This window comes from Zosterops lateralis, assembly GCF_965231275.1.
Source record: "Zosterops lateralis genome assembly, chromosome: 14".
In the NCBI taxonomy this organism is placed as follows: Eukaryota; Metazoa; Chordata; class Aves; order Passeriformes; family Zosteropidae; genus Zosterops; species Zosterops lateralis.
Window position 1 is genome coordinate 4,499,234 of NC_139774.1, and position 24,822 is coordinate 4,524,055.

Consider the following 24,822-nt stretch of genomic DNA (forward strand, 5'->3'; position numbering starts at 1 on the left):
AGGGTTCTGGCCATGGCACACAGTCCTTTGTGCTGGGCAGGGATGAGCTGCCCCAAACTCAAACCCCAGGCAGGGATTTAGGGGGATCAGCACCCACCCAAAGGACCCAGCACGACTGAGGCCATCACAAAGGCACTTAACCATTTCCAGCATTGCCCTGGACTGAGGTGCAACGGCCTTGCTCAGTATCAGTGAAAAACCTACAACAAATTGCAGCAGGGTCAGTCTAGGGCCTACTTGCTACCATTTGAAAAATAAATGTACGCTTAATATATCCAAAAACATTCTTACTCATAAAATGTTGTCCATCCTGTTTCATCACTCTTCGTTGCTAAGAGACCACTGTTTCCATTATATGTCATTAATCCGAGCTCCAGGGTCTGTGTCGAGACCAACTTGAGTCCACCATTAGTGCCAACAGCCAGGGTGACAATCTGATTATCCGGCATCAGGAGATGGCGGGGCATCCCACTGGCATCCCGGCGCACCTTCAAGGAGTTGCCGTTGTTGTCCATCACCTCCGTGACATCGTTATCGCTGCTATAGGTGAAATTGTACAAGTATTCCCCGGTAACGAGGCTCAGAGTGTACTGGTGAATCCCATCAGCATTGAAGACATACAGCTCCTGTTCTCCTGGAGATGCAGCTTCATATTGGTTAAAGGAATTAAGAATGGGCCTGTTTTTACTGACAGCCCTAATGCGGATATTTCCGAGATCAGCTATGTAGATGGTACCATCTGGGGCCACAGCTAAGGAAGATGGTGAATTTAAGATGGCATCAGTGGCATACCCATCATCCCCAGCATAGCAATTACAGTTGACATCATTTTTGCAATCACAGTCTGAAGCTGCCCCTGCAAGAAGGCATATTTCTCCATTGGTAGTTACCTGGCGTAGCCGATTAATTTTTTTTTCATCTGTCTCACTGATGTAAAGAACTCCTGTGTGTGAGATGGCAATGGCACTGGCTGATTCAAGTGCAGAATGAATAGCCAGTTTGCTAAGAGAGTAGTCTATACCAGGAACCTGGCAGTGCATGGGGCGTCCAGCAATAATGCTAACTTGATGGTTTTCTGTGATCCGTAAAATAACATTGTTCTCTAGGACATAAAGGGAGTTGTCCATGGGATTGACAGCGAGATCAGTAGGCCACTCCAGCCGTACCTATGAGTTGCACAAATTATTACTGTAAAACTCGAAACTGAAAAGTACACTCTTAGTGTTTAAAATTCCACGTGTAACAACAGCAAATCAGTGAGGGGTTTATCAGCGTAAATCATGAAACCAAGTCATGAATGGCAACTATTTCAAACAATGCTTTTGTTTTTTGGAAATATTAAAGCTACGTGCAGTTGTAACTTTGGCTAATTGTGTTTCTGTGCAAGAATGGATGCTACATTGTGGAAGCTCTACAATAATTACAGAAAAACAGGCAATTAAGGCAATAACTCCCATTATCTCAACCTTATTTCTCTATAGTTGCATAAATAAACTGTGTTAGCCACAGTAAAAAGGATGGTTCACCCATTTCAGTAACCAATCAAATATGTTATCATCTTGTGCTGCATAATGTGTTTCTTAAGTGGCCAGGCAGTCATCCAAAATAGATGCCCATCTCTTCTAAGGCAGAGAGGAAAATAAATGCAGTAAGAATCTACCTGGGTGACATCCATGCTGGAATCACAGCTGAGAGGTCGAACAGCAGTTAGGTCATTGGAGCCCAGCAGGGTTGATATAATTCCATTCTGATCCACTTTTCTAATCATAGTGGCATCAACAAAATACATGAGTCCATACTTATCCACTGCAATTCCTGCAAAAATAAAATCCAGTGCAGCAGTGAGGCTCTTGGCTTCAAGGCAGGCTTTGTCTTGTTTGCAAGATGGTGAAATTTATTCACTTCCCCTGTTCCTTCCTCCCTCCCAACCTGCGCACAGGTCCTGGAACCCTCCAACAACCCACAGTTCTGCCAAAGTAATGGCAGCAAGCAGGTTTATCCTTCAGAGCTTTAAAGAAAGCCACAGAAATCCCAAACATGCTGAAGACCCAGCAGAATGCGTCAGCTTATTTCTAGATTCAAACTCTCTGATATATTACATAAACCCAGGTAAAAAATTATCTCATAATTTTACTCAGAAATTTGAGGCATTGCTTTCTTCCTCTGAAGAATATAATGAGGATGAAGAATTTTTAGAAATCTTCTAAAATACCTTCAAAAATTTTTGAAAACTAGGAGGACGTTGTATTATTTCTGGATTTTTTTCAATTCTTTGACCTGTTGCAGTAAAAATACAGAAAGAACATCTGGTGTTTCCAGATGAAGACGCAGGGGTTGCCAGCCTAAAAAAAAAAGGGATGGTTCAATGCCTGTCATGCTGTGAGTCCTTAAAGAGGAAAGGCACAGAATGGAAGGGTGCTCCCTCAGAGGAACAGACGGATGCTGCTGCCCGTTGGGAAGGAGGGCAGCCTTTTTCTCACTTGCCTTTCCTGCTTTGATTTGGTGCACTGCCTTGTCCATTTCTCAGGCTGAAAATAAAAAATTAAACTAAAAAAAATTCTGTCTTCAAATGGTTGCAATGCTCAACCCACTGGGCAGTGACAGAAGATAGATACGGCTTCATCTTTTTAATTTCTACATGTTAACTGAAACTACTTCCTATACAAAGAACCCGGACTTAAAATTTTTGTGTACCTTTATGATCATCTAGTTATTTTCAGCCACTGAAAAAACCTAAATATGTTTGAAATACATGGCAATACACCTGATTATTTCATCCTCACAATTAAGATGAAACAATAGAGGAAAAAAAAAAAAGCCTTAAAAAGAAACAAGTCTCCAAATCTCTGTATCATCTTGAAAACTTTTTTTTTCAAAAATGAGAAAATGGAAAGGGCAAAAAGCCTTCTATTTTCTTCTCTGACTCTGAAGGAAAAGGAGATACATGGAGGAAAACCTCAGAGAAAAGCCACAGCAAGCAATTTCTCTCCCCAAAGACTGCATCTCAAACAGTAATCAGTTTCCCAGTTTACATGCTTGCTTCTTGGAGTGAGCGGTACCCTGCTAATTTGTGTTCTGTTCTCCTTTTGCAGCACTCAGTGCTGGGGTAATAAAGTTTGCTTTAACTAAACAAAGCACGAACACTTGCCAATCCACTGTAATTAAAGCCCAGAATAAAAATCACCGAGCAAGAAGTGATTTAATTGCCAGATAATTATTTCCACATCCAGCCTAGCTGCACGCAGTCATTTTCTCCGGCTTCTTTTCCTCCTTTACCTCGAGGGCTCATGAGGGTTGCGTCCACTGCCTTCCCTCCATCCCCACATCTGGCTTCGTCAAAGGGCAGGCACTGCTCTCCTGTCCCTGCCACCACTTCAGAGTTACCAGCAAGGTCCTTCGTGCCCGTGAGGGACTTGACTTTGTAAATCCGTCGGCTATTGGTGTCCGACACGTAGAGGGAGCCTGAAACAGGGTCCACGGCCAGATAGTATTTATGAGCGGGATTGTTGCTTTAGAGAGAAAGAAAGCATAAAACAGAAACAGCTGAGCAGTCTAGAAACTTCACAGGCTTTCAGAGCTTGGATACTCATCAGGCACAGAAAGATCTGGAAAGAAAGTCTGACACCTTCGTACAGAGGTGAGGTCTGAAGGACCATCACCTGGGGACCTGACTTGATTAGGGCCTGGTCAGTGTTCAGAGGGATTGTAATTTTAAATCTCACTCATCCTTCTGCACTGAACCTTGCACAGCAGAGCCCAATAAGCCAGAGCTGCACAGCAGTCTTTCCTCTTGATCTCTTTAGCCCTTTAGCTCTGCTCCAGGTCAATTCTCTTTGGCTTATCTGTTTCCCCCCTCCCTGCTACCTTGTTTAACTTCCTTTGGAAGCAGAAGTCATAGGAGTAAGATCAAAGAATGAGCTTCTGAGTTACTTAGATTATGCCGCAAGATTTGTGAGGTCTTGTATAAATAGGAGGCAGAGGCATAACAAATTTATTTCTAAAGCAAATTTGTTCTCATTCATTCTTATCAAGAATCTCATTTGCAGCAGATGAAGTTGGTTATATAACTAAAACCAGAGACCTCAAGTGTCTGACTTTAACTCCAAACCTTCTGTTATTGAAAAACTGGTCCTCAGTTTGTGATTGGAATGGGCGCTCATATGGAAAGCTACTTCTCTTCTGAAATATATGTTTTTTGACAGCTTGTCACATTTTGGAACTACTTTAGCAAATCATCTGCAAATTGAGAAATGTCAATCTTCACAATATATATACATTCACACACACAGAACTGCAGTGCAGAAATATTTTCAAAATCTTTCCTGGCTAGTTTTGCTCAGTTTATTTGGATTTTAAGCATGATGTGAATTTTCCAGCCTTTGGAGCCTATGGGTGAACGTAAATAAGGTCAATGGTGGTTTCAAAGCATAGAAGACAAATGAAGACAGGAAGAAAAAAAATGAAGGTTACTTACCAGTAACCAGAGATATTTGCCTCCAAATATCCACACTCCTAGTTTCATGTGGCCAAAGTGCCCATCTCCAAGAGTGAGGATACACAGAGGTAGGTTATGATGGACATAAGCCATTTCTCGCTCAAAATCGCTGAAACTATAATAAATCCACAATGGCAGATGGATCCATTGGCACGCCAAGATAACTGTGGTCATGACCAGATTTGAAGGAATGAGGAGGCCCCAAAATATCACTTTCTACAGTTATTTTCCTCTATGCCAGTCTTTGACATGCCATGGGTTTAGGTCAATAATGTTTTTTTCTAAGACTATAGAAAGTAGGAAGGAGATTGGTTGGATTGCAATTCAGTAGGCAGAGGCAATACCATCTGCTGAAGTCTAGGAGTGTAGAAATTAGAGATGAAGGAATACAATAAACAAAAAAAAATACTTGGCAGGTTTATTTCATGCATGGATCTCAGAGTACTTGAAAAAGATGGGTGTAGCACCCATTTTACAGAGGAGGAAACTGAGGCACAGAGAGGTTAAGTGGTGTAGACAAAGTTATGCAGGGAAACTAGTGACATGCTTGAGATTAGAGCACAATCTCATTATTCCTCGAGTTCCTCTCCTTATCTTCAGCAGCAGACTGCACCTCTTCACTACACCCTTATCACATTCCTTCTCATCCCTCCAAAATAATGCTCAATCTTCTTAGCAACATAGAAAAATAGTTCTTTCCACTTTGGAGATTCCTCCAGTCTCAGGTATCTGAGCCATACAAGCACCTGCATGTTTATCTTTACTTTGAAACTCTGCTCTGTTCTCCCACCTTGCTTTCCCCTTACAGTGAAGAACACACTCTGCTGTGGGATTGGCCTTGTGCTGTACTTCACAAATACACCCAAACTTTGCTCAAGGCTGCCCTGCAGCTGGTGCCTTTTGCATGGCCCTTCTGAAACAAGACACAGCCCCCATTTTGGCCAAACAAGGACCTGGGGAAGGCACAGACAGGAGCTGGGCACAGACTGGAGCTGGGCACAGACACTGCTGCTTGCACCTGGAAGCGAGGGTCCTGCTGGACACAGTGGTGACAGCAGCTCACACAGTGCCCTGGGGAGCAGCAGCCATCCTGCAGGAATGGAAGGGTCTCTCTTGTTTTCACACATGATTTTGCCAGCCTGTGCCCATCCCTGCCTCCCCTGTGCCCTCAGCCAGCCCTAGGTGTGCCCTGCTACCAGGATGGGATAAGACATGAGTCAGGGTAAAGAGCAATGGCAGAACATGGGATATTTCCCTCTCCTCTCCTGCAGTCATGGTGCATCCATGGAGCTCACCCTGCCTTTCTCCTCTGCAATCTCCCCCAGGGCAGCTGTGCCAGGGAGTCAGTCACAAGCTTCAGTTCCAGGTCAGAGAACAGCTCACTGGAGCTGCAGACCTGTTCCATACTCCTTTTACTCTCTCCTGAACTAGGTAAGGGAACAGATAGTGAAAGACTCTAAACAAATTTTTGAGGGAGTCTGGCAGAAAATGACTGCTGGAAGGTAACATGCACTCACTGTGCTCCCAAAGAATCGATGAGACTATTACCTCAAACACGAATTTGTTCTATAAATGAGTATTCAATATTTCTCAAACTGCCATCTGAGCAATTAAAGACCTCTGCCTCTCTTTTTTCCACACTGTTGCAATCTTTCACTTGAATTATAGGAGGCCAAGGATTGTACCTTGTTTTAAAAGATTTTCCATGGCATTCAGTGTTGCTCAGAGGCCTCTGCCAATAATGTCTGTGCCTCCAGCCCCCCAAGGTCACCACCACCTGCAGCCTCACTCTGCTCTCTGAGGGAGCCTGGGCCTGGCAGCAAGGGCAGCTCATTCCCCCTGTTCTTCTCACAGGTGCATCAAATTATTTTTCAACAGCAGCTTTTCTTTAAGTTTAACCAAAAGAGAAGCTGTCCAGAGCAAATCTCTAAGCAGATGATAAACAAACTAGGCTTAGTTGAAGCAAATGAGGAGCTTCCAGCATCACCAATAATCATTAGCAAATTGTGAATGAATTCACCCAGACAAGAATAGTTAGGGGTGTTATTATGTTAAAATATACTGTTAATGAGAAATGATCCTGTTTAGTCCAGACCATATAGTGTATCAATTTGTATCACAGAAATGGAAATTGTGGTTTTAATGCAAGGACACTATGAAAGTTTACAAGAGCTCTTCTTGTTGTTGCCCTTGATTTTCTCCAGGGTGAACACCTTCCCTGTCCCAGGTGTGGCATGAAAGGAGGCACAAGTGTTTCCTATGCTGCAGCCATCCAGAAGACCTAGTGCTCTCCTCTTAAAATCCAGGGGGGTTATGCCTCCCTCCTGAACCTCACAGTGACTGCTTCTAGTGGTTGCACACAGCCAGCCCCACAGGTTGGCTATTAAATGTGTTTGACAAAAGAAATATAAACTAAATTATGGCAAAGGACAGCAGGTTCAGAAAATCATTAATGACCATAAAATGAATTTTTGACCTATATGCAGTCATTAGTGCCTTTGTGAACCTTTCTGGCATTTGTGAAAATGCTGTTGTAGTTTACCTTGACCATTTTGACCAATTATAGACAGCAGGGAGAGATGTTTATCTAGAAGTTAGCTTGGGGTTCATTATACTTGCATTCTACTAGAAATTTCTAATTACTGTCAGAACTTATTGGCTGCTTTTTGACTGCATTTTGTAATTGCTAATGCTTATCATATTCATAACACACAATTAGCACATAAAATGTTTCTATATATGGTACATGAAGAACATAACATTACACAAGAAGCACAACACAAAAAGCAAACACAATGAAGCAAACAAACCATATCAAATTATATGGGAAAGAGCTCATGTCTTACCTATGTTTAAACTCTTTATTTCTTTATAGAAAGGGAACAGAAGAAAAAAGAACAAACAGTTAGCTGAAGAATAGATGGTAAAGCAAACATAGTATTTGTTTTATTTTACAAAAGGACACAGGAGAAGATATCTCTTTTCAGCACTAGCCTTAGCTTACTTTACAGATGAAGAGTGACTGGGAGGGATAGAGCTGCAAGCTAATTCCCTATAGGATACCCTTGCCCCCACCCCCCTCCCTTCATATTTAGGAAACTTTCTGAACCACTGAAAGAATTTTCACATGGAAACACATGTAGCCTGGGGGCTAGGAGTGAGAGAAACTGGCAGTTCTCTGAATACAGAACTGGGCAGGGGGAAGCACTGGTTTTGGATACTGTCTGCCAGTTGGAGGCAACCTCTTTAATCAAAATAGTTTTCCAACAGGCTGTTTCTAGACAAATTTTACTCTGCAGGTTGTTTTTTCTCTTCTCCCAGTCTCTAAAATAATTGCTTAAAGCAAGTTTGGATGCTCCTTGGTGTCTGTTTAAGCCTATCAAAGCCAATGTTGGGGTAAAGAAGCCCCTTCGAGACGAGCAGTAAGGTACTGTACAATGGGAGATAAACTGCATTAACTGATCCACAGCTTACTGCACAGATACAAAGCCAAAGGAAAAGTGCTCTCCACTTCCCACAAGAAAGTGGACACATTCTCCTCTCACACAGCATTTCACTGTGTTGATGTAATTTCCATTTAGGAATTTGCACTGAAGAGAGCAGAGAGGTTTGTGACTCCTGAGCTGCAGCACTCCAGGCACAGCCCCCAACTTGCAGCCCCAGTGTAAAGCCCCATATGCAATGCTGGAGCCCAAATTCCTGCTGGCCATTCCAACCAGGCACCTTCACAAAGGACAGTGCGAAAGAAATATGCACACTGGGAGAGTCTGACATAGAAAGGCACTCAAGATTTATAGGGGCTTGTGTGAAACCAAAATTACATCAGCTATGAGATCTAAACAAAGCGATGTATTTGGTTTGTAGTATTCGTGGATGTCATCCAGACTACTTGATATGAGCTGAAGACTCTGCTCTCATTCACACTTAAATGGCTCAAATCTTCAAACTCTTACCCGTGTAACTCATGCAGATTTCAAGATGAGCAATGAATCACAATTACTGCTATAGATTATGTTTACTGGAATGGACCTTAATTCCCTTTAGAGGAACGGGGGGTAAAGGACATCATAATGTAATCCTAAAGTCTGTAAATCCTAAAAATCTGTATGTCAAGTCCTTTGCAGCTGTCCAACAGCACTCACAATGCATAACCTTCATTGTTAATTGCTAAAGAAATTATACTATGGAAAATGGACTTTCATAAAGGAGGAGTGGACAACAGCAGATAAAAATCCGTCTTCTATTTCTTTACTGATGTCCTTTCCATCCAATTTTCCCTCACACATGATGAAAACCCAAGTTCCCTCTCAGTCTCTCTCACAGAGAGGGAAAGCAAAGTACTCACACTAATACTGTTGTAAATTTTGAGGCAACATTTTCATCAGACATAAGGTGGGCTAAGAAACTGTCGTTGGCTGATATTGGTAAGTGAGGTGCATAAAAATGCATTATAAGAAGCATCCTAATCTGAAAATGTTTCTCTTCACCTCTAAAGCTGTAGTCCTATTTACTAAAAAGATCTGAACAACTTAGAAAAAAAATAATTAGCATATTCTATATAATGCAGAGTTATAGTGCATATTGATATAAATATTTATAGCAGGTCACACTTCCATGCCAGCTACCTTCTGTGGTTTAAACTGAGCTGCTAGCAGAAAGCACTGGATGATCCATGACTTTTAAAAAAAATATATATAATGAGGCAGCCTGATGGTGTATGAGGTAGGTGTCAGAGAGTGATTTCAGAGTTGAATTGGCCTGAATCAGATCTCTTTTCTTTTCTATAGAATCAGAATTCACAATAGTGACATCAACAGAATGACATGAATGGAAGAGAGGTGTAAAATAGAGCTAGGCCTCCTATTCTTTAACAGTCCAATCATTTTGCACTTTTTCCCACTAATTAAAAACTAAATGTGGAAGCAGAGGAATTGGTTATTGGTCATATCATTAAAAAAAGGCTTGTGACCTAAATTCATTCAATGCACTTTGCAGCTATATCCAATTTCCAGGAGCACCAGTGCTACTGCCTGAGTGGGCTCCAGGAGAGGCAGTAGGCAGCCTGGGCATGGTGTTTTTCCTAATTTTTCTGCAAACACTCAGTGGTGCTTTAAGTATAAGGTCCAGTTACATGAGTTAGGATTTGAAGCAATAGCTCTTGCCTCTCCTAGAAGAATGAAAAAAGGAGATGGAACAGAAATGGGTGAAGTGGTACATTCTACACTCATGCCTTCCCTTATTAAGCGATCAAATCTTAAGCTTGGAGGGGGAAAACAGGACAGGGGGAAAGAGTTACAATCTTAAAAAAGAGTTCTGATGATGCAAAATGACTCTGTATGTCAACCTGAACTGCACTTGTCAACCTACAGAAATAGACTCAGAAGCATAGAGAAGAAATGTGAAAGTGGATCTCAAAACCACTGGCAGGAGAACCTTCCCTCTGACCTCACGAGACTGTTACACCTCTGCCTGTCACTGTGGCTCAGTACCTAAGGGCAGTCAGTTCCAGACTTTTCAAACAAAACTAAAAGATGCACTGAGGGAGGACTGAATCAGTGATCACTAATGAGACGGAAAGAGATGGTTTGTCTTTTCAAGTTAATTTGTACTCTTAAGTCCTTCAGTTTAGTCACTGCTCTGGTAAGTTACAGACTTTGAACTATGCATTTCTGTGCCCCATTTCTCCACTGGAATTTAAATAGGTTGAAAGTGACAATGTTTTTCAAAATTATAAAAAGTAATGGCAAAGGCTGATTTGAGCACAGGCTCCAGAAGCGAAGTGCCAAGGTTAAGCCTTACCTCAGCTCCAGTATGCTCGTGACATTCCTGGAGGGGAAGATACGCCGGATATAGTTAAAATCCCCAACAAAGAGACTTCCATCAATACCCACTGCTAGTGCTACAGGGGCCAAGAGCTTATTTCCTTCTGCCAGACCATTGCAGCTCGGACAGGATATGCTTCTGCGGCGCCCGTTCCCCATAATGCTGGTTATCACAGCCGGCTGCTGGGTGAGAAACTGATTTTCTCCGTTGCCTTTGTGCAATATACCTAAGAACAGAGAGGAGAAGAAGTGGTTATTACCACTGTTCATTGCAGGGGACTTCAGGCTGTTTTCTTTTCAACAGCTGCTTTTAAGGACTGTACATTGGAACAACTCTGGCATTTGGTTTTTCAGTGGTGCAAAAAGAGCAGAAGGATTTCACAGTAGTAAAAATAAAGGTGTAATGGAGATTCAGTGCTAAAACCCACACACATACACATCCACAGACCCAAACCTACACTCAGAGTCCTTCAGTATTCGTTATGAAAGAAAACTCTGCCACAGCTCTGGCCTGGGGCTGTGGTTTAGATGGTTTCTGAGTGGGTGGAGAAGAGCTGTTCCTTATTTGTGTCTCACTCCAGTTTCCTGTATCATGTTTTGCTTGGAATTCTGTGCCAACCTTACTGTTCTCTTTCCGCCTCTCAGTCTTTCACACTTTTTTAATGGAAAATGAAAAATGAGAAATGGAGGCACCAGAGAAGATGATAGCTCAGAAAATGAAAAGATAGGAGAAAGATGAAGCTCCCAGAAGGGCTGCTAAGGATCAATGATAAAAGGCAAGAGGGAAGCTGATGGTACAGATCTCTATTAGACTTCAAGAAAATACCTGCAAGATAGGATTTATCTTGAAAATATTTGTTCAAAGAGCAGACCCCTGCTCCAAGAAGGGAGTGAATTTTCTGACAGTGTGACCATATTCTGTGTCATCAAAAACTGTGGAAATCTGGCTGGAAACTTTCAGCCTCATGCTCTTGTAGGAATGAAGTTGTATGACCCTAACATAACTGGCTCCCCACTGGTGGCAACACTCTCTGTTGGCAAGTACTACCCAAATGTGTATCCCTGCTCAGCACTGGAAATGAGTTCAAATAGCCTGATCTTGCCAATTCTGAACAATACTTGAGATTTGTTAAGCAGAAATACACTTTGTTATTTGGTAATGATCAGCAGGAAGGCTGCAAACAACATTTTGCAGGGAACAAATAAAATGCATGCTGAGTATTCAGCTCCCAAAGAATTGTTGGTAAAATACAAGGATCAGGAAGATTCAGCTTAGGATATGGAAAGACAAAATGTGAGGAAAAACAAAGAGGTGACTAATGAGAAAGACAAAGGAGACTCAGTGTCTTGTCACAGACTCATACTCCTTGTATGCTCCATCTCAGGTTATGGGGAAACGGAGGCAAAAGGAGACAGGGACAGATGTGGTTAAGATGAGAAAAACAGGGAAGACTGAAAGATATTACAGGAGAATAAATGAAAAATAGAATAGAGGATAAAGATTAGAACTTTAAGAAATTCAGGCTGTGCAGAACAGTAAAAAATCTGTTGAAATTCTACAAAATTTTTCTGACAACTGAAATATGCCTCATACCTTACTAAGCTAAAGATGCAACAAAAAGAGTGGAGAAATCACATTTTTGGAAGTGATAATAATGCAAATAAAAACTCCATATAGGACAGCAAATACATGGAATGAACTAACTCACCACTCTTGACATTAAGTACATGATGTTTATCCAGAGACCATCCTCCTAAGTTTGAAGGATCCAGTTCAAATCCTTGCAGCAGTGCTGTCCTCTTCTCCCATAAAATGAGACTGGGGCAAGTTTCATATTCAAAACCCACAGACACTGAAATAAAATAAAATAAAATAAAATGTAATATACTTGCTGAGCAAACACTGAATTAAATGTCCAGAGCACATTCAAGTCATTGAGTATTCCAGTACCCCAGCCCCCTCAAGAAGATGGAGTGATTATATTCCTCACTTTTATTCTACAATATTATATTCAGCTCTTTGACTAGACACAAATTTGAAACTTCATTCACATGTACTCTGCTGGGATCTGATCACTTCTATTTTAATAGCTCACACTGGGAAGTGATGGGTTTGCTGAGAGGAAAGTGAGAAATAAAATTTTTAAAATATAGTAAAATTATATTAAATAATTAAAAAAATCAGATAGCAGGACAAGATAAATTCTTAATTTGCCAGATGTTCACAGCATTTATTTAGTGTATTCATTTTACATACCATGTACCTAAGGGCAGTGAAAACTTTGTGTGCATATAAGCAAAATTGCACAGTAAGCATTACACAGGAAAGCAATATCCCATGCAAGAACATAAGAAAGAAAAGCTATGACAAAGAATAATTTAGAAAATATAGAAAAAAATTAAGATTAAAAAAAAAAAAGCCACTCTTTCCACACTGGCACAGCTCTGATGCTCATTTTTAACCCTGTTGTATCAAAATTATTCAGACAGTCAATGAAAACTGAAAAATATTAAAATGATCACTCTGCTTCCCACCCACTAGAACCAAGCTAACTAAAAATAGCTGTAGAACTACAAGACTGAACAGCATTAGAGGAACAGCATTTTCATTTCAAATGTGTTATACCACAAGAGACTACATAAGGGCATGTGTGAAAACCCAAATGCACTGCAGACTGCCAGCCAGTCCAGCACGAGGATCATTTTATAACTAAAGAAAATGAAATTGTAATGATGGCTTAGGTTTCACCTAAGTTCCTGTGGCCAGTTTTTGCTATTGCCTGGTCTAAACCTTCTAAGTCAGGTACTGAGGAGGAAATCCAGGCATGTTCATAGAGTTTAGACTCTCTGAATATAATCTTTAATGTGTAAAAGAACCGTAATACAAAGATAAATTGTGTCAGGGAGACAAAAACTCTTCAGTCTACATTTGCTCCTCCATAAGGCAGCTTTCTTATTTAGAATTCTAATTTAGAATTACAGTTGTTACTTCGAAAGTTCTGGAACTTGTATATGCTGACTTACCTACAGCATCTGACAACCCATAAACCTTCTGACCATAGGCATCTGTTTTGTCCCAGATAAATGTATATGCCAAGTTGGGAGACGCCTGAAATGACTTTTGGAACAAATGCCCTTCTACTGCTACCATCAAATGAACTTTGATCAGGTTCAGTGGCACAAGTGTCTGAGTCATGATGATCTTCAGCAAGGATTTGTATCCAGCAGTGCGGGAACTCAGGTAGCTGAGCTTTATACTAGAGCCAGGGATCTCAATTTCTTCATGAAGAACCTGGGTAGGAAAGAGATCAAACACTTCACATTAATGATTTTGGGTTTTTTATGTATCACCCTGTGTATTCTTATGAACTTACGCCTTTCTCTTACTGGGAGTGGATGTCCTCAAACCAATACAGTTCAGCTGACATTTCTGACAAATAATTTTTTGCTGTCTGTGTACACATCTTTTGAAGAGCCCACTGCTGGCAAAAGGGCAAATAAGCTCAAGCATTTTTGCTGCAAGTTATATGCAAGGGAAACATAAGAAATATCATAGGAATCCACAACTTCCACTAACAGTATAAAGCCTAACTGAATACAGCAGTGAAAAAATAGCACCCATAGAGTTTCCCTTTGTCCTAAGTAAGAAATAAGGAAACAGTCTGTGGTCAGCACCACATGCCAAGCCTTTGCATAATTCTCTTGAAAAACCTAAGCTGGCAACTGAAATACACAGATATACTTGATATGTTGTATGATAATAGGAGGGTGCAAGGTAATCAAATTTAAATGTGTCTGGGTGACATAGACCTGGGATATCTCCTGCAGCCCCCATTAGAAAACCTGGCACCTGTCAGAACAAACACAGCTCTGCAGAGACATTTGCAGCAGCAATCGCAGGGGACACATGGTGGCCCTGGCTCAGGTCAGAACTGCCACCTGAGCACTGATTCCTGTACCCTTTTCACTCCCACTGTTCTTACCTGGGTTTCTGGCACAATGGGATTGCGGCTGGGAGCGTCACTGAAGAAAGTTGAAAGCGGCGATGAAATGATGACGGGATCAGGACGGACAAACCCACTGAGATCACAGCTGGGAATGGAGTTCTCCTCTGTCTTCATCACAAGCGTGTCCATGGCATAGAAGCTGTTCCATGGCAGCCACACTGTCCTTTCCTGGCTCATAAACGGGGCCCGTTCAAAGTGCAGCGTCAGGGATGCTCCACCATTTGCAACCAAGTCAAACCTAGGAAAGTGTGGCCTTTAGAAGTGACAAGACTGAGTAATTCCAGTAATAACATTCCTGGCTAATGAGACATCTACAGAGGCATGCCAACGGTGATGGGTATTGGTCTAGTTTTGGCTGGGATAGAGTTAATTTTCTTCCCATTAGCTGGCAGAGTGCTGAGTTTTGGATTCAGAATGAGAATAATGTTGATAACACAGGGATGCTTTTATTACAGCAGAGCAGTGCTTACACAAACTCAGGAAAGTGCTCACACTTTCCTCTTCCTCACCCCATCCCACCAGAGAGCAGAATGGGGGCTGGGAGGGGACACAGCTGGACCCAAGGGATATCCCAGATCATACAGTGCCATTCTCATTATACAGACTAGGGGGAAAGCTGCTCAGAACCTGGCTGGGAACTAATTTATCTTTCTGTTGTTTTCCTTTTCATTAAAATTTTAATAATTATTATTCCAGTTATTAAACTGTTTTAATCTCAGTGCAAGATTTTTCTTACTTTTACCCTTGTGATTTTCTCCCCACACCACCAGAGGTGGGGAGAGTGAGCAGACCATGACTGTGTTTTAAATGTCATGGTTCCAATGATCAACAATAGAATGTGAACCTCTGGCAACTAAACAGCTGAAAACCATTGAAGACAAGCAATGATTTTAAGTTACCTGGACAAAGCTCATTACGATAGTATTACAAATTCTGTATTAAATAATTTTTAAATAGTCAACAAACAAACCACCTCCTTTATTATTACAAGTCACCTTTATATAGAAACAGCAGAGAAGCCAAGTGCATTCTGAGCTGGACACTGAATTACCCCTTTCCTAAAAGATCCTGTCCATCAAGTATAGAATGGGACACATGGCAGTAAGAGAACAGTAATGAGAAGTGTTCTACAAGTAAGAATTCCTGTCCCCAAGACAACTGATCCATCATTTTTCAGAAAAATTAGGTGTTTACTCCCAACCCCCTACAAAATCACAGCAGTAATGTGGAGCTGCACAGGCATTTGGAACTTGGCTTAAGTGAGGAATGCTTCCAGGTTGTTCTGACAACAGAAGCAGGTATCAGTTGTTTTATGTAAATGCTGGCAATGTAACAAATTACTCAATGACATCAATAATCTATGCAGATTTAAATATAGTTCAACTCACCATTTAGTGCAGTTTTAAACCACTGAAATCAATATTATATTTTTATTATAACATTAATATTCTGGAAAATATGGAACTTAAATAATCCCTGTAGTTCAGTTCACTCCTATTAATTATATCAATTTCATTGTTTTTATGCAAGATCAAGATAAAATGGCAAATGCTTACAATGTCTGTGTCAGATAGACTGTTTTAGTTACCACAGCCAGTAAACCAGATAAACCATGACACAATGACTTTTGTTTATCTGAATTTGTGTGCATTTCAAATAAGCTGATACAAGGGGGAAAAAGCACTTTTTTGCACAGCAGGAAATTGTCTAAATATATTCAATTAGAATATTTTGATTACATTCTACCCTGAAGAAACTCAAAAGAGAGTGTCTCTTCAAAAGCAAAGAGAAGCAGTAGGGAAATTTTAACAAAATATACTATTCTATAATGATGCTTTCTTTTTTTTTCCTAGAAGTGCTAGCCTGCTCTGCATTTTAAAATAAAATATTTCTTGTCTCAGCTGGATATTGCTGTAGCCTGCAAATGTTTTCATAGATACAGAGCAATTTATTTGAAAGGAGTCTGCCTGCTACCACGTCATTATCAGAAGTCAGCCTGTTCGTATTTACATGCAGTTAGTATTCAAAATGCCGCGTGAAAAATTACTTTTGTGTTTACTTAATAGCTCTTTGCCCTGGGAGGAAGGCAATGCCTGGTACCACATGGTTCCATTAGATCACACCATCTGTTAATCAGCCAAGACACTCCAGAGCAAACAGGGGCTCAGTGAGGCAGGGACACTCACGTGCCATCCTGGCGAGTGATGGTGTAGCCGTACTTTGGATACTTGACAAACGACACGTTGACCCCAACTAGAGGAGTCCCATCTGTAGTCACCACTTGGCCCCTTATGAGAGACACAAGACTGAAAAAGAAAGAGAATTAAAGGTATTATAGCTAATTACAAAAGGGAATTTATGTCGTTTATAAGTGAAGTAGTAGAACACTTGTACCTCATTTACTCTACATACAGTTTACTCCAAAGGTTTTTACAATACTGAGGGACCACAATATTTCCCAGCTCCCTCTATACACCTAAATCAAGAAAATGCTTGTGTATGCAGTGAGAAGTGTACACAGAATGATAGACAGTGTCTTGGCTAACAAGGGTTTGCCTCATTGTCTAAGGAGGCTTTGCAGAGTGCAAAGCTCCCTCACATTCAGCCAGGTCAAAGCTGTTCCCCTGCAGCCACACTGAAACTCCAAAACCTCCCTACAGGGTACAACACCACACAAGTGGGTGCCCAACACACTTGGCAAATATGGTGCAATGCCACATCTCTGTTTTATATGACCAATTCTTCACATCAAGGTGCAAATTTCCTCATATTAGGGAATGACTGATGTGTGTACGCTGCATTCTGGCCTGATTTGGAACCCTTGCTTGCACTTTGCCAAAAGGAGGATTTGGTTTAAAGTCCAGCTCTACACACAGGCAAGACAAAGCATTTCTTTGGCCAGTAGGATAAGCAGCTTTGGGAGATGAAGATGAGCTATTCCTCTAAGAGGCACAGTCAGTTTTTTCTCTTTGGCAAGTGCTTTGCTGCCGCTAAGTGCACAGCAGGCACAAAGTGCTGCTGCTCCCAGCTGGTGAGGAGTTTCCAGCCCCTGGCTCCTTTCCCTTCCTTTCCCTGAGAGAAGCAGATCTGAGCAGGGGGAAGCTGTTTGCTAAAAGGGCAGTGGAAAAGGAAAAGCTCTTTGTAGATGGCTTCCAATGCTACACTGGAAATGGGAAAACTGGAGAAGGTGAAAACAGGGAGAGAGTGAAGTCCTCTTAACTCATAATCTCAGGGATTGTAAAATTGCACCTTGTTGTATTTATGGGTGAAAAGATTTATACATTCATCAGTCTGTGCTTCCAGCATGACACACCAGCTCTGCTCTGCTGACAGGGAATGAAGAGCCCCTTCCCAGCAGGGCTGGGGCCGCTCCCAAAGCTCAGCAGGCTCCAGGCTACCCTGAACCAGGAATGCCTGGCCCCAGGCTGAGCTGGACAGGGGATTAACCTGGGCTGAGCTTTGCTGGACACTGACAAACTGTGCTGGGCTCTGGGAGGGCCCCTGGCAGAGAACAGCTCCTTTCATCAGTCACACCAGGGATTGTTTGCAGGTCTTTTTCTGCCAACTCTGCGATGTTCAGGGGCTGTGATGTACATTTCTAACTAATATTGGCTACTTAGCAACTATTTTCTCATATTTTTACTCCAAACAGGGTGCAATATTTTCTTCAATATTACATTAAAAAATCTAATTAATAAAAACGAGCCATTTCTGTTACTTTTCTTTTAGGACTTTCAAGCACTTCTTGACCCTTCAGGTCAATTTTTAATTTGCAAAACCAAAACTTTATAACAGCATATGGAATTTAATAGAAATTGAAACCTGTTGAGAAAAATCTGCTTGGGAACACATTGGACCAAGATAATTGTCTTGGCATTATTCATTTTGCTTGAATTATTTTATGTGACAAACACATAGAAATAGTTGCAGGAAAAAAGTCACTCAAGCTTCTCTAGGGAAACTGTGCAGAAAGAAAGAAATTGTCAGATGGCATAAGAAAACTAATAATGCCCATGACTTAATTTTTTCTACCCTCAATTTTAATATTTCAGGAAATCATTTGAATAAAAATATTTTTGTCAACAATATTCCTTTTTATTTCTAAAATTCTAAATAAGGAACACAATGGATATTAGAATGAGCTAAAATGTGGATTTAGAAGAAGCAATGTTGACTAATAGTCACACATACAATAATCACCTTTCTTCAGTAATCTTTTAAAAGTATAACGGACAAATTGAACTGATACAAGAATTTGTTTTTTTACTGAGGAATTTAAATGTGTAAAAACACATAACTTTTTTTCCCCCTGAAAACTTCATTTCATCTTGTTTCTGCACAGAAAAAAAACATTTTGAGATTTACCTATTTTGCAGTCATAAATTTTGTTATTTATTGCTTTAGCAGAGTAGGAAATAACTTTTTTTCTTATACTAAGACTGGAAAAAAACCCCAAACCATTATTTTCTGCCATTTTTCATGTCTTTCAATGGAATGACAGACTGAGCTAAGCAAACAAACACAGGAGCTACTTTTTGAGACCATGGCAGCTTCAGTACACGGAAAAGTTGAGAGTTGAACTTTGTGGCACTTTTAAAAGAAAAACCCATCAGTCCTAAAACTTACAGTTTGACACTATGCATTAGATTTGCCTAAGATTGGTACCAAATATAACAGCTGAGCTATAGAACTATCAGGAGTACCTTCGAAACTTAACAATTCTAACATCATTAATAGGTCATTTGCAAAGATATGTTAAAATCTGCAGTGTAGTTCAGATGAATATAGCAGAACTAAGATTCCTACCATGAGGAACATTTTAAAAAAAGTCTAAAGTTTCCAATGAGGTTTTATTTTTAAGGAGCCTCAGGATTGAAATGCTCAGCTCCTGTTTAGTCTGGAGCACTAATTCATGGAAACATAGAATGGGTTTGAAAGGACCTTAAATACCATTTTGTTCCAACCCCCTGCTATGGGCAGGGTCATTTTCCACTGCTCCAATCCCTGTCCAACCTGGCCCTAAACACTTCCAGGACTAAAATGAAAAATCACGACAAATCTAGGTGAAAACAGAACAATTTCTTTTTCTACTTTTTGGAACAACTCCATATGTGTATGCATGGAGTATTTTATAGAATAGCATAAAATCTGTATTACATAGAGTAGGATCCAACAGGGGTTTTCTGGTGGAATATGGACATGATTGTGTGCAGCACAGGGGTGAATGCAATAGGAACCTCCCTGGTGTATCCAGGAACATGATGATCCTCCTTTCACAGACAAATATTTAGGGACATGTTGTACATCACTCACTAAGCCTGTAATAGGATCCTGACTGAGAAAACAGTTTCCTGTAATGAAGTGCAATCTTTTGGGTGATATCTCAAATGAAGCTCTTTCTTCAGTTTTAACTTTGTTGATACGAATATAATCAATATACTTATCAATTTCTTAGCATCTTTCCACGGAGACCTATTTATATAATATTGATAAATACCAATCTCCTTGTAAGCATATAATGGCATCAAATATCAATTAATGATGTGCTGGCTTTTAGATTCATTGCAAATATATAATTAATAATCTTAGAAAACAAGCACAGAAAAAGAAAAAAAACAAGAAAAAAGAAAACCTAGTCAGGTGGATCAATGTCATAAGCAAAATGGTTTTATGCAAGGAATAAATAATAAAACTCCATAAATCAATGGATCTTTAAAATTATTTGAAATGCTATTCCATTATTGAAATTTGTGTTAATGGCACTATATTAAAAATTAACTGGAAACCAGTTTGTGTTTTCCCTTTCTCTTGACTGCAGTCTATATAAAACATAAACCTCAGAAGCTCCTACTCAGTGGAAGAAACCTTCTTCTGGGCATTGCCAGAATGTTAAAATGCTAATAAAACTCAGAGATATAAAACAGAGGCCACAACATAAATTGCAACAGTGTCGCCTCAGTGTGATCAATGCCTGAGATGAAGCACCTGAAAGCACCTCTGACATTGTTTTACACCACAACAACACAGAGTCTGAGATTCAGAAGGCTGAAAATGACTCTTTTGTTTTTGGGATGTGTATTTTTTTTATACTATATTACACAGACCAATTCGATTGGTGAAACAAAGGCAAACCTCTTCAATCACATTGGTCAGACCAGAGGGACATCAAGAAGAAGTCCCTCCTAGGAAAAAGAATGAAAAACATAGGTACAATTACAAAAACATTTCTCCTGTTTACAGAAAATTCCCTGGGAAAAGAATTTCAGAAAACCAAAACACCTCAGGTATGGAACCAGGTCTGCACATCTCCTGTTAAAACACAAATAAAATCACTAAATACAGCAACCACACCGAGCAGGGGTCACGTTCCCAGGTGCTACCTGCTGTTGCAGGGATTTTCTCCCCTGCTGTTTCAGGGGTTTTCTCACCTGCTGTTGAAGGGGTTTTCCCCGGGGATGATGTGGGTGCTGTCCTTCCCCACCAGCAGCTTGATGCGGTCGTAGAAGGATTTGACGGTGGGCGCTCCAGCGTGGCTCTGCTGGATGATGTCCAGCGGGTCCCGCGAGCCCCGGCACAACAGGCTGTTCTGGCACGTGGCCTGCAGGCAGCAGTCGGGGTCCAGGCAGTCCACCAGCCCATCTGAAAGGCAACAGGCACTGAGATCCAGCACACAGATGTGGAGCTATAATAGCCATGTGTCGCCCTGGTCTTTTTCAGCCTTCTGATGTTTGCATTTTTGTAGTGGAGTTCCTCATGGATTTTCATGTAAAAAAAGTGATTGTTTTTCATACCTCTCTCGAGGAGGGACAATTGATAGACTTCTAGTTTAACTAGTGGAGTTGGAGAGGTGTCAACCTTCATCCTCTAATCCATGATAATTGTCCAAAATCTATATAAATTGAAGTAGAAAATAAACTTCCCTTTTTGCCCTGAAGATCTGACTGTGTGCATATCATTTATTTCATGTCCTATAGCAACACCCATGGAAAGCTTAAGGCACTGGAAAAACTGTTGAAGTTCACTCTTCACATCATCCCTCTGCCCTAAATCTGGTAATCCAGTCAATAGTGCCATGAGGATGATGCTTTTGAGCCCACTGCTTAAAAAGCACGACAATTTATGTAAACCAGGGTTAGATGCTAATAAATCCCAAGAAATCGGTCAGGGGCTGAAATTAGGCAAGAGGAAGTAGAAGCAATAAAAGATTTTTGTTTAGGTTATTTGCTTGTTTGGCTGCTTGTTTTTTTTTTTTTTTTTTTTTTTGTCTTGAGAATTATGCTGTTTGATTTCTTTTGCTCTGTTTGAGGAGCTGAGAGGAGATGGGGATGATAAAGTTATAATTTCCTAAGTAAAATACCAATTACACTGTAGCCATTTTGGCAGTTCCCAGGGAAGGGCTGCTGGAACTCTCACCTATGGATACCTGGCTCACAACTTGTGTGCATATATTACAGATTAGATTGTCCATCAAAAATATTTCCTAAGTTGCATTTTTAAGAAAAAAACCCAGAATTTTAACACCAGAAATTAAAAGGGAACCAAGGGGGAGATCAACCTGTATACTTTGATAATAAACAATTGTAGCACATACAGTAATGATTCTATCATCATCTCTTCATTTGGTATAATTATTTAACTGAAATATGTTCCCTCAATGGAGTTCTATTATGATTTAGAAATTAATAACCATTTGCTTTAAAATACTATAATCTCTAACAATTTAGAAACATTTTTTCATCTACTCTGGCAAGAATCAATCTGCAATTTACTTATGTCTGTAAAACTTCCGAAAGTGTATCAATCTGATTTTTGAATACAAATATGACCTGGGCATACACTGAAAATCATACACAAGAGAGAGCATTCCAGTGGGGAAGCAGACAAAAGTACCTTAGGTTAAGATCATGACTCATGCATTTTCAGGATTTTTAAGTGCACAACAGACCAGCACAGACATAACTGGAAAAACAACCTAAAGGAAAAAAAACAACAATCTAAAACTATAAAAAACGTTCTTATTTTACAATTAGCCTTGTATTTCCAACCCATTGTGCCTGCCTGAAATGACTGTGCCTGACCTGATTTAAAAACAAAATTGCCAAGGTATGCTGACAATGTTTCATTCAGGCCTCCAAGGAGATTTAAGTCAGACAAAGTACCTTGTTGTGAGAGCTATATGTTGCTTTAAGGTCACTCGCCTATTCACATTAAGAGCTCCATTCCTCTTGAAATCCTCTCCAACGAGGCTGCAGGAACTTTCTGTTTTGCTGCAGTTCATTTTCTCCCCACTTTATGTAATCGCTCTGAGGACATCATTAGCTCCAGGGTATAACTCAGGGCAGTTTTCCTATTAAGCTCTGAGAATTTCTCAGCTTCTTTCCCAGTCTGTGAGACCTCTACAACCATGAACTGAGCCTTGCCCGCTGTTTAGTCCACTCAGTTCTGTTACTCAGATGACCACCAGGCAAGAAAATCCTATCAACACACTAAACATGGCAGAGGCAAACCACAGGATATAAATTACTCCCTCTGACAAATTTACATTTACCTGTTCAAGCTTCATCATATTTTGGCTATACGTGTTATTAGAGGTGAGCATCGATTCTGCCTGTGATGACCTCATCATGCAGCTGATTATGGGATGCTGTAGCCAAACACTTGGGATGACACCATGAACTTGGAATGGGCATATCAATCCCTCAGGCTCCTGTCAGTCATGCCAATCACATCTTTATGCTCACGAGCCCCCTTGGATATTGTCTGACATTGCAATCTTCAGTAAATTACCCTGCCACTGCCAATCTCACCGTTATCTCACAAACAATCAAGCAGGCAATCAAACTGCTCTGAATTGCCAGTTCAGGACCTGGGAGGCTGGGAACCTCTCCATTCAACAGCAGGGAAAAACCTGCCTGTGATTCCTTCCATGTAAGAAGGTTTTGCTGCAGTTCTGGGGAAATCAGACTCAGATGCTTACAACAATATTTAGAAAAGACAGGCATAAAGCATAACACAATGTACTTTTTAGAACATTATTACTTACATGGCCATATTCCCCTGCAGTAATTTATTCTCAGATGGCAAGATTCAGGATTTAGGATTTTTTTACCTTAAGTGAACTAGCTGATCCAGCTTATTGGAACAGCAGCAGTGAGGTCTGGGTCTGTTCAGCACACACACAGCCAGGCCCTGGGCACTGCTGCTTGGTATCAAAGGCTTAGACACCACTGTGCTGCTCATTATCCACAGCTGCTACTCTTATTGACTTTGTTGCTCTGAAATCTCTGACTACATACATGAAAGAGTAGTGGTTACTGTCAGAATATATCTGTTTTAGCTCACATTTGCCTAATTTGCTATCTGGACTATTATCAGAGAATGGCTGAGATTGGCAAGGACCCCTGGGGGTGATCAGGTCCAGCCCCCTGCTCAAGCAAGACTACCAGGTGCTGGTTGCCCAGGTTGCCCACACAGCTTTTGAAATGCCTGCTAGGATGGGAACTCCACAGCCTCACTGGGCACCTGCTCCAGTGCTCAGCCACTGGACAAAGAAGTGTCTCCCAGCATCCATTTGTGCCTGGGGTTGTGCCTCCTCAGCTGCAGGACCTTGCACTTCATGAGGTTTCTCTCAGCCCATTTCCACCCACAGCCATATTGTACTGTTATATATGAAGTAAATTGTTACAGAATCATTTATTTGCATTAGACTCAGCTGATTAAAACCAGAGCTAGGAAAAAAGTACCTTCTGTAAAAGAAAATTCTGCTATTAGCATGAATTTTAATTAAGAATTCAGTTCTTTGGGTTTTAATATATATTTCAGAGCTTATCATCCTCCAAATTTCCTCAGGTATTCTGAATTATTTATGTGGTTAATTCAATGACAAACCGTCACCATTCGCCTCACCAAAACATTGCTGCTTTTCACTGCACATACGGCTGAGTTTCAAGTGGGCAGTGACCTCTCTGATGACCTCTTTGTATGCTAAAGGGAAGAGACTGGAGGGGGAGCTAAGATGGGGCTGAACTTCCTCCAACAATTTGAGACCAACACAAGTCCTGACTTGGCCTTAACTGACATGAGTGAAATAGGAAATTTTGATCTGATTTAAACTGGCAGCACAGGATTAGCTCTCCATTGCTGTTCATGGTTTTTCTGAATTCCTTAATCTTTGCAGAAATGAAGCAAATGACATGGTATCCCTCTTGAAGAGTTCACTTGGCTAATGGATCCACACATTTCTCAACCTTCTGTGAACTGTTCCACAAGCTTTTTGGCAGACTTCAGTATACAGCATAGAGAAAGCTTCAAAGAAATACTTGAAAGTAGATTAACCTACCCATGCCTGCCCTATTTATGACTGCCTTATGATTGTGTTCCTCTTGACCATCATTAGAAGGACTAAAAAAGCTCTCAGGAGGAAGAGTGATCTATTTTACCACATTATGGTTCTAATGTATTTAGAATCTCTCAGCATCAGTGTTCCAGTGCCACTGAA

At 40.7% G+C, this 24,822-nt stretch overlaps 1 protein-coding gene across 6 annotated transcripts in view; it reads right to left on the reverse strand.

Annotated features, from left to right (window-relative positions):
- Positions 1 to 24,822, reverse strand: part of TENM2 (teneurin transmembrane protein 2) — a gene marked incomplete at its 5' end in the record, with an annotated part of 486,538 nt that overhangs the window by 22,054 nt on the left and 439,662 nt on the right. For 5 of the 6 annotated variants that reach the window (XM_083871601.1, XM_083871600.1, XM_083871599.1 and 2 more), the window contains 10 exons: positions 292 to 1,166; positions 1,661 to 1,815; positions 3,277 to 3,509; positions 7,342 to 7,362; positions 10,295 to 10,544; positions 12,027 to 12,170; positions 13,342 to 13,609; positions 14,301 to 14,562; positions 16,511 to 16,630; positions 20,753 to 20,963. In XM_083871601.1, coding sequence (XP_083727727.1) covers positions 292 to 1,166; positions 1,661 to 1,815; positions 3,277 to 3,509; positions 7,342 to 7,362; positions 10,295 to 10,544; positions 12,027 to 12,170; positions 13,342 to 13,609; positions 14,301 to 14,562; positions 16,511 to 16,630; positions 20,753 to 20,963 — 2,539 coding nt within the window. The remainder of the gene's footprint in view (positions 1 to 291; positions 1,167 to 1,660; positions 1,816 to 3,276; positions 3,510 to 7,341; positions 7,363 to 10,294; positions 10,545 to 12,026; positions 12,171 to 13,341; positions 13,610 to 14,300; positions 14,563 to 16,510; positions 16,631 to 20,752; positions 20,964 to 24,822) is intronic. The other variant, XM_083871602.1, reaches the window with a different exon arrangement.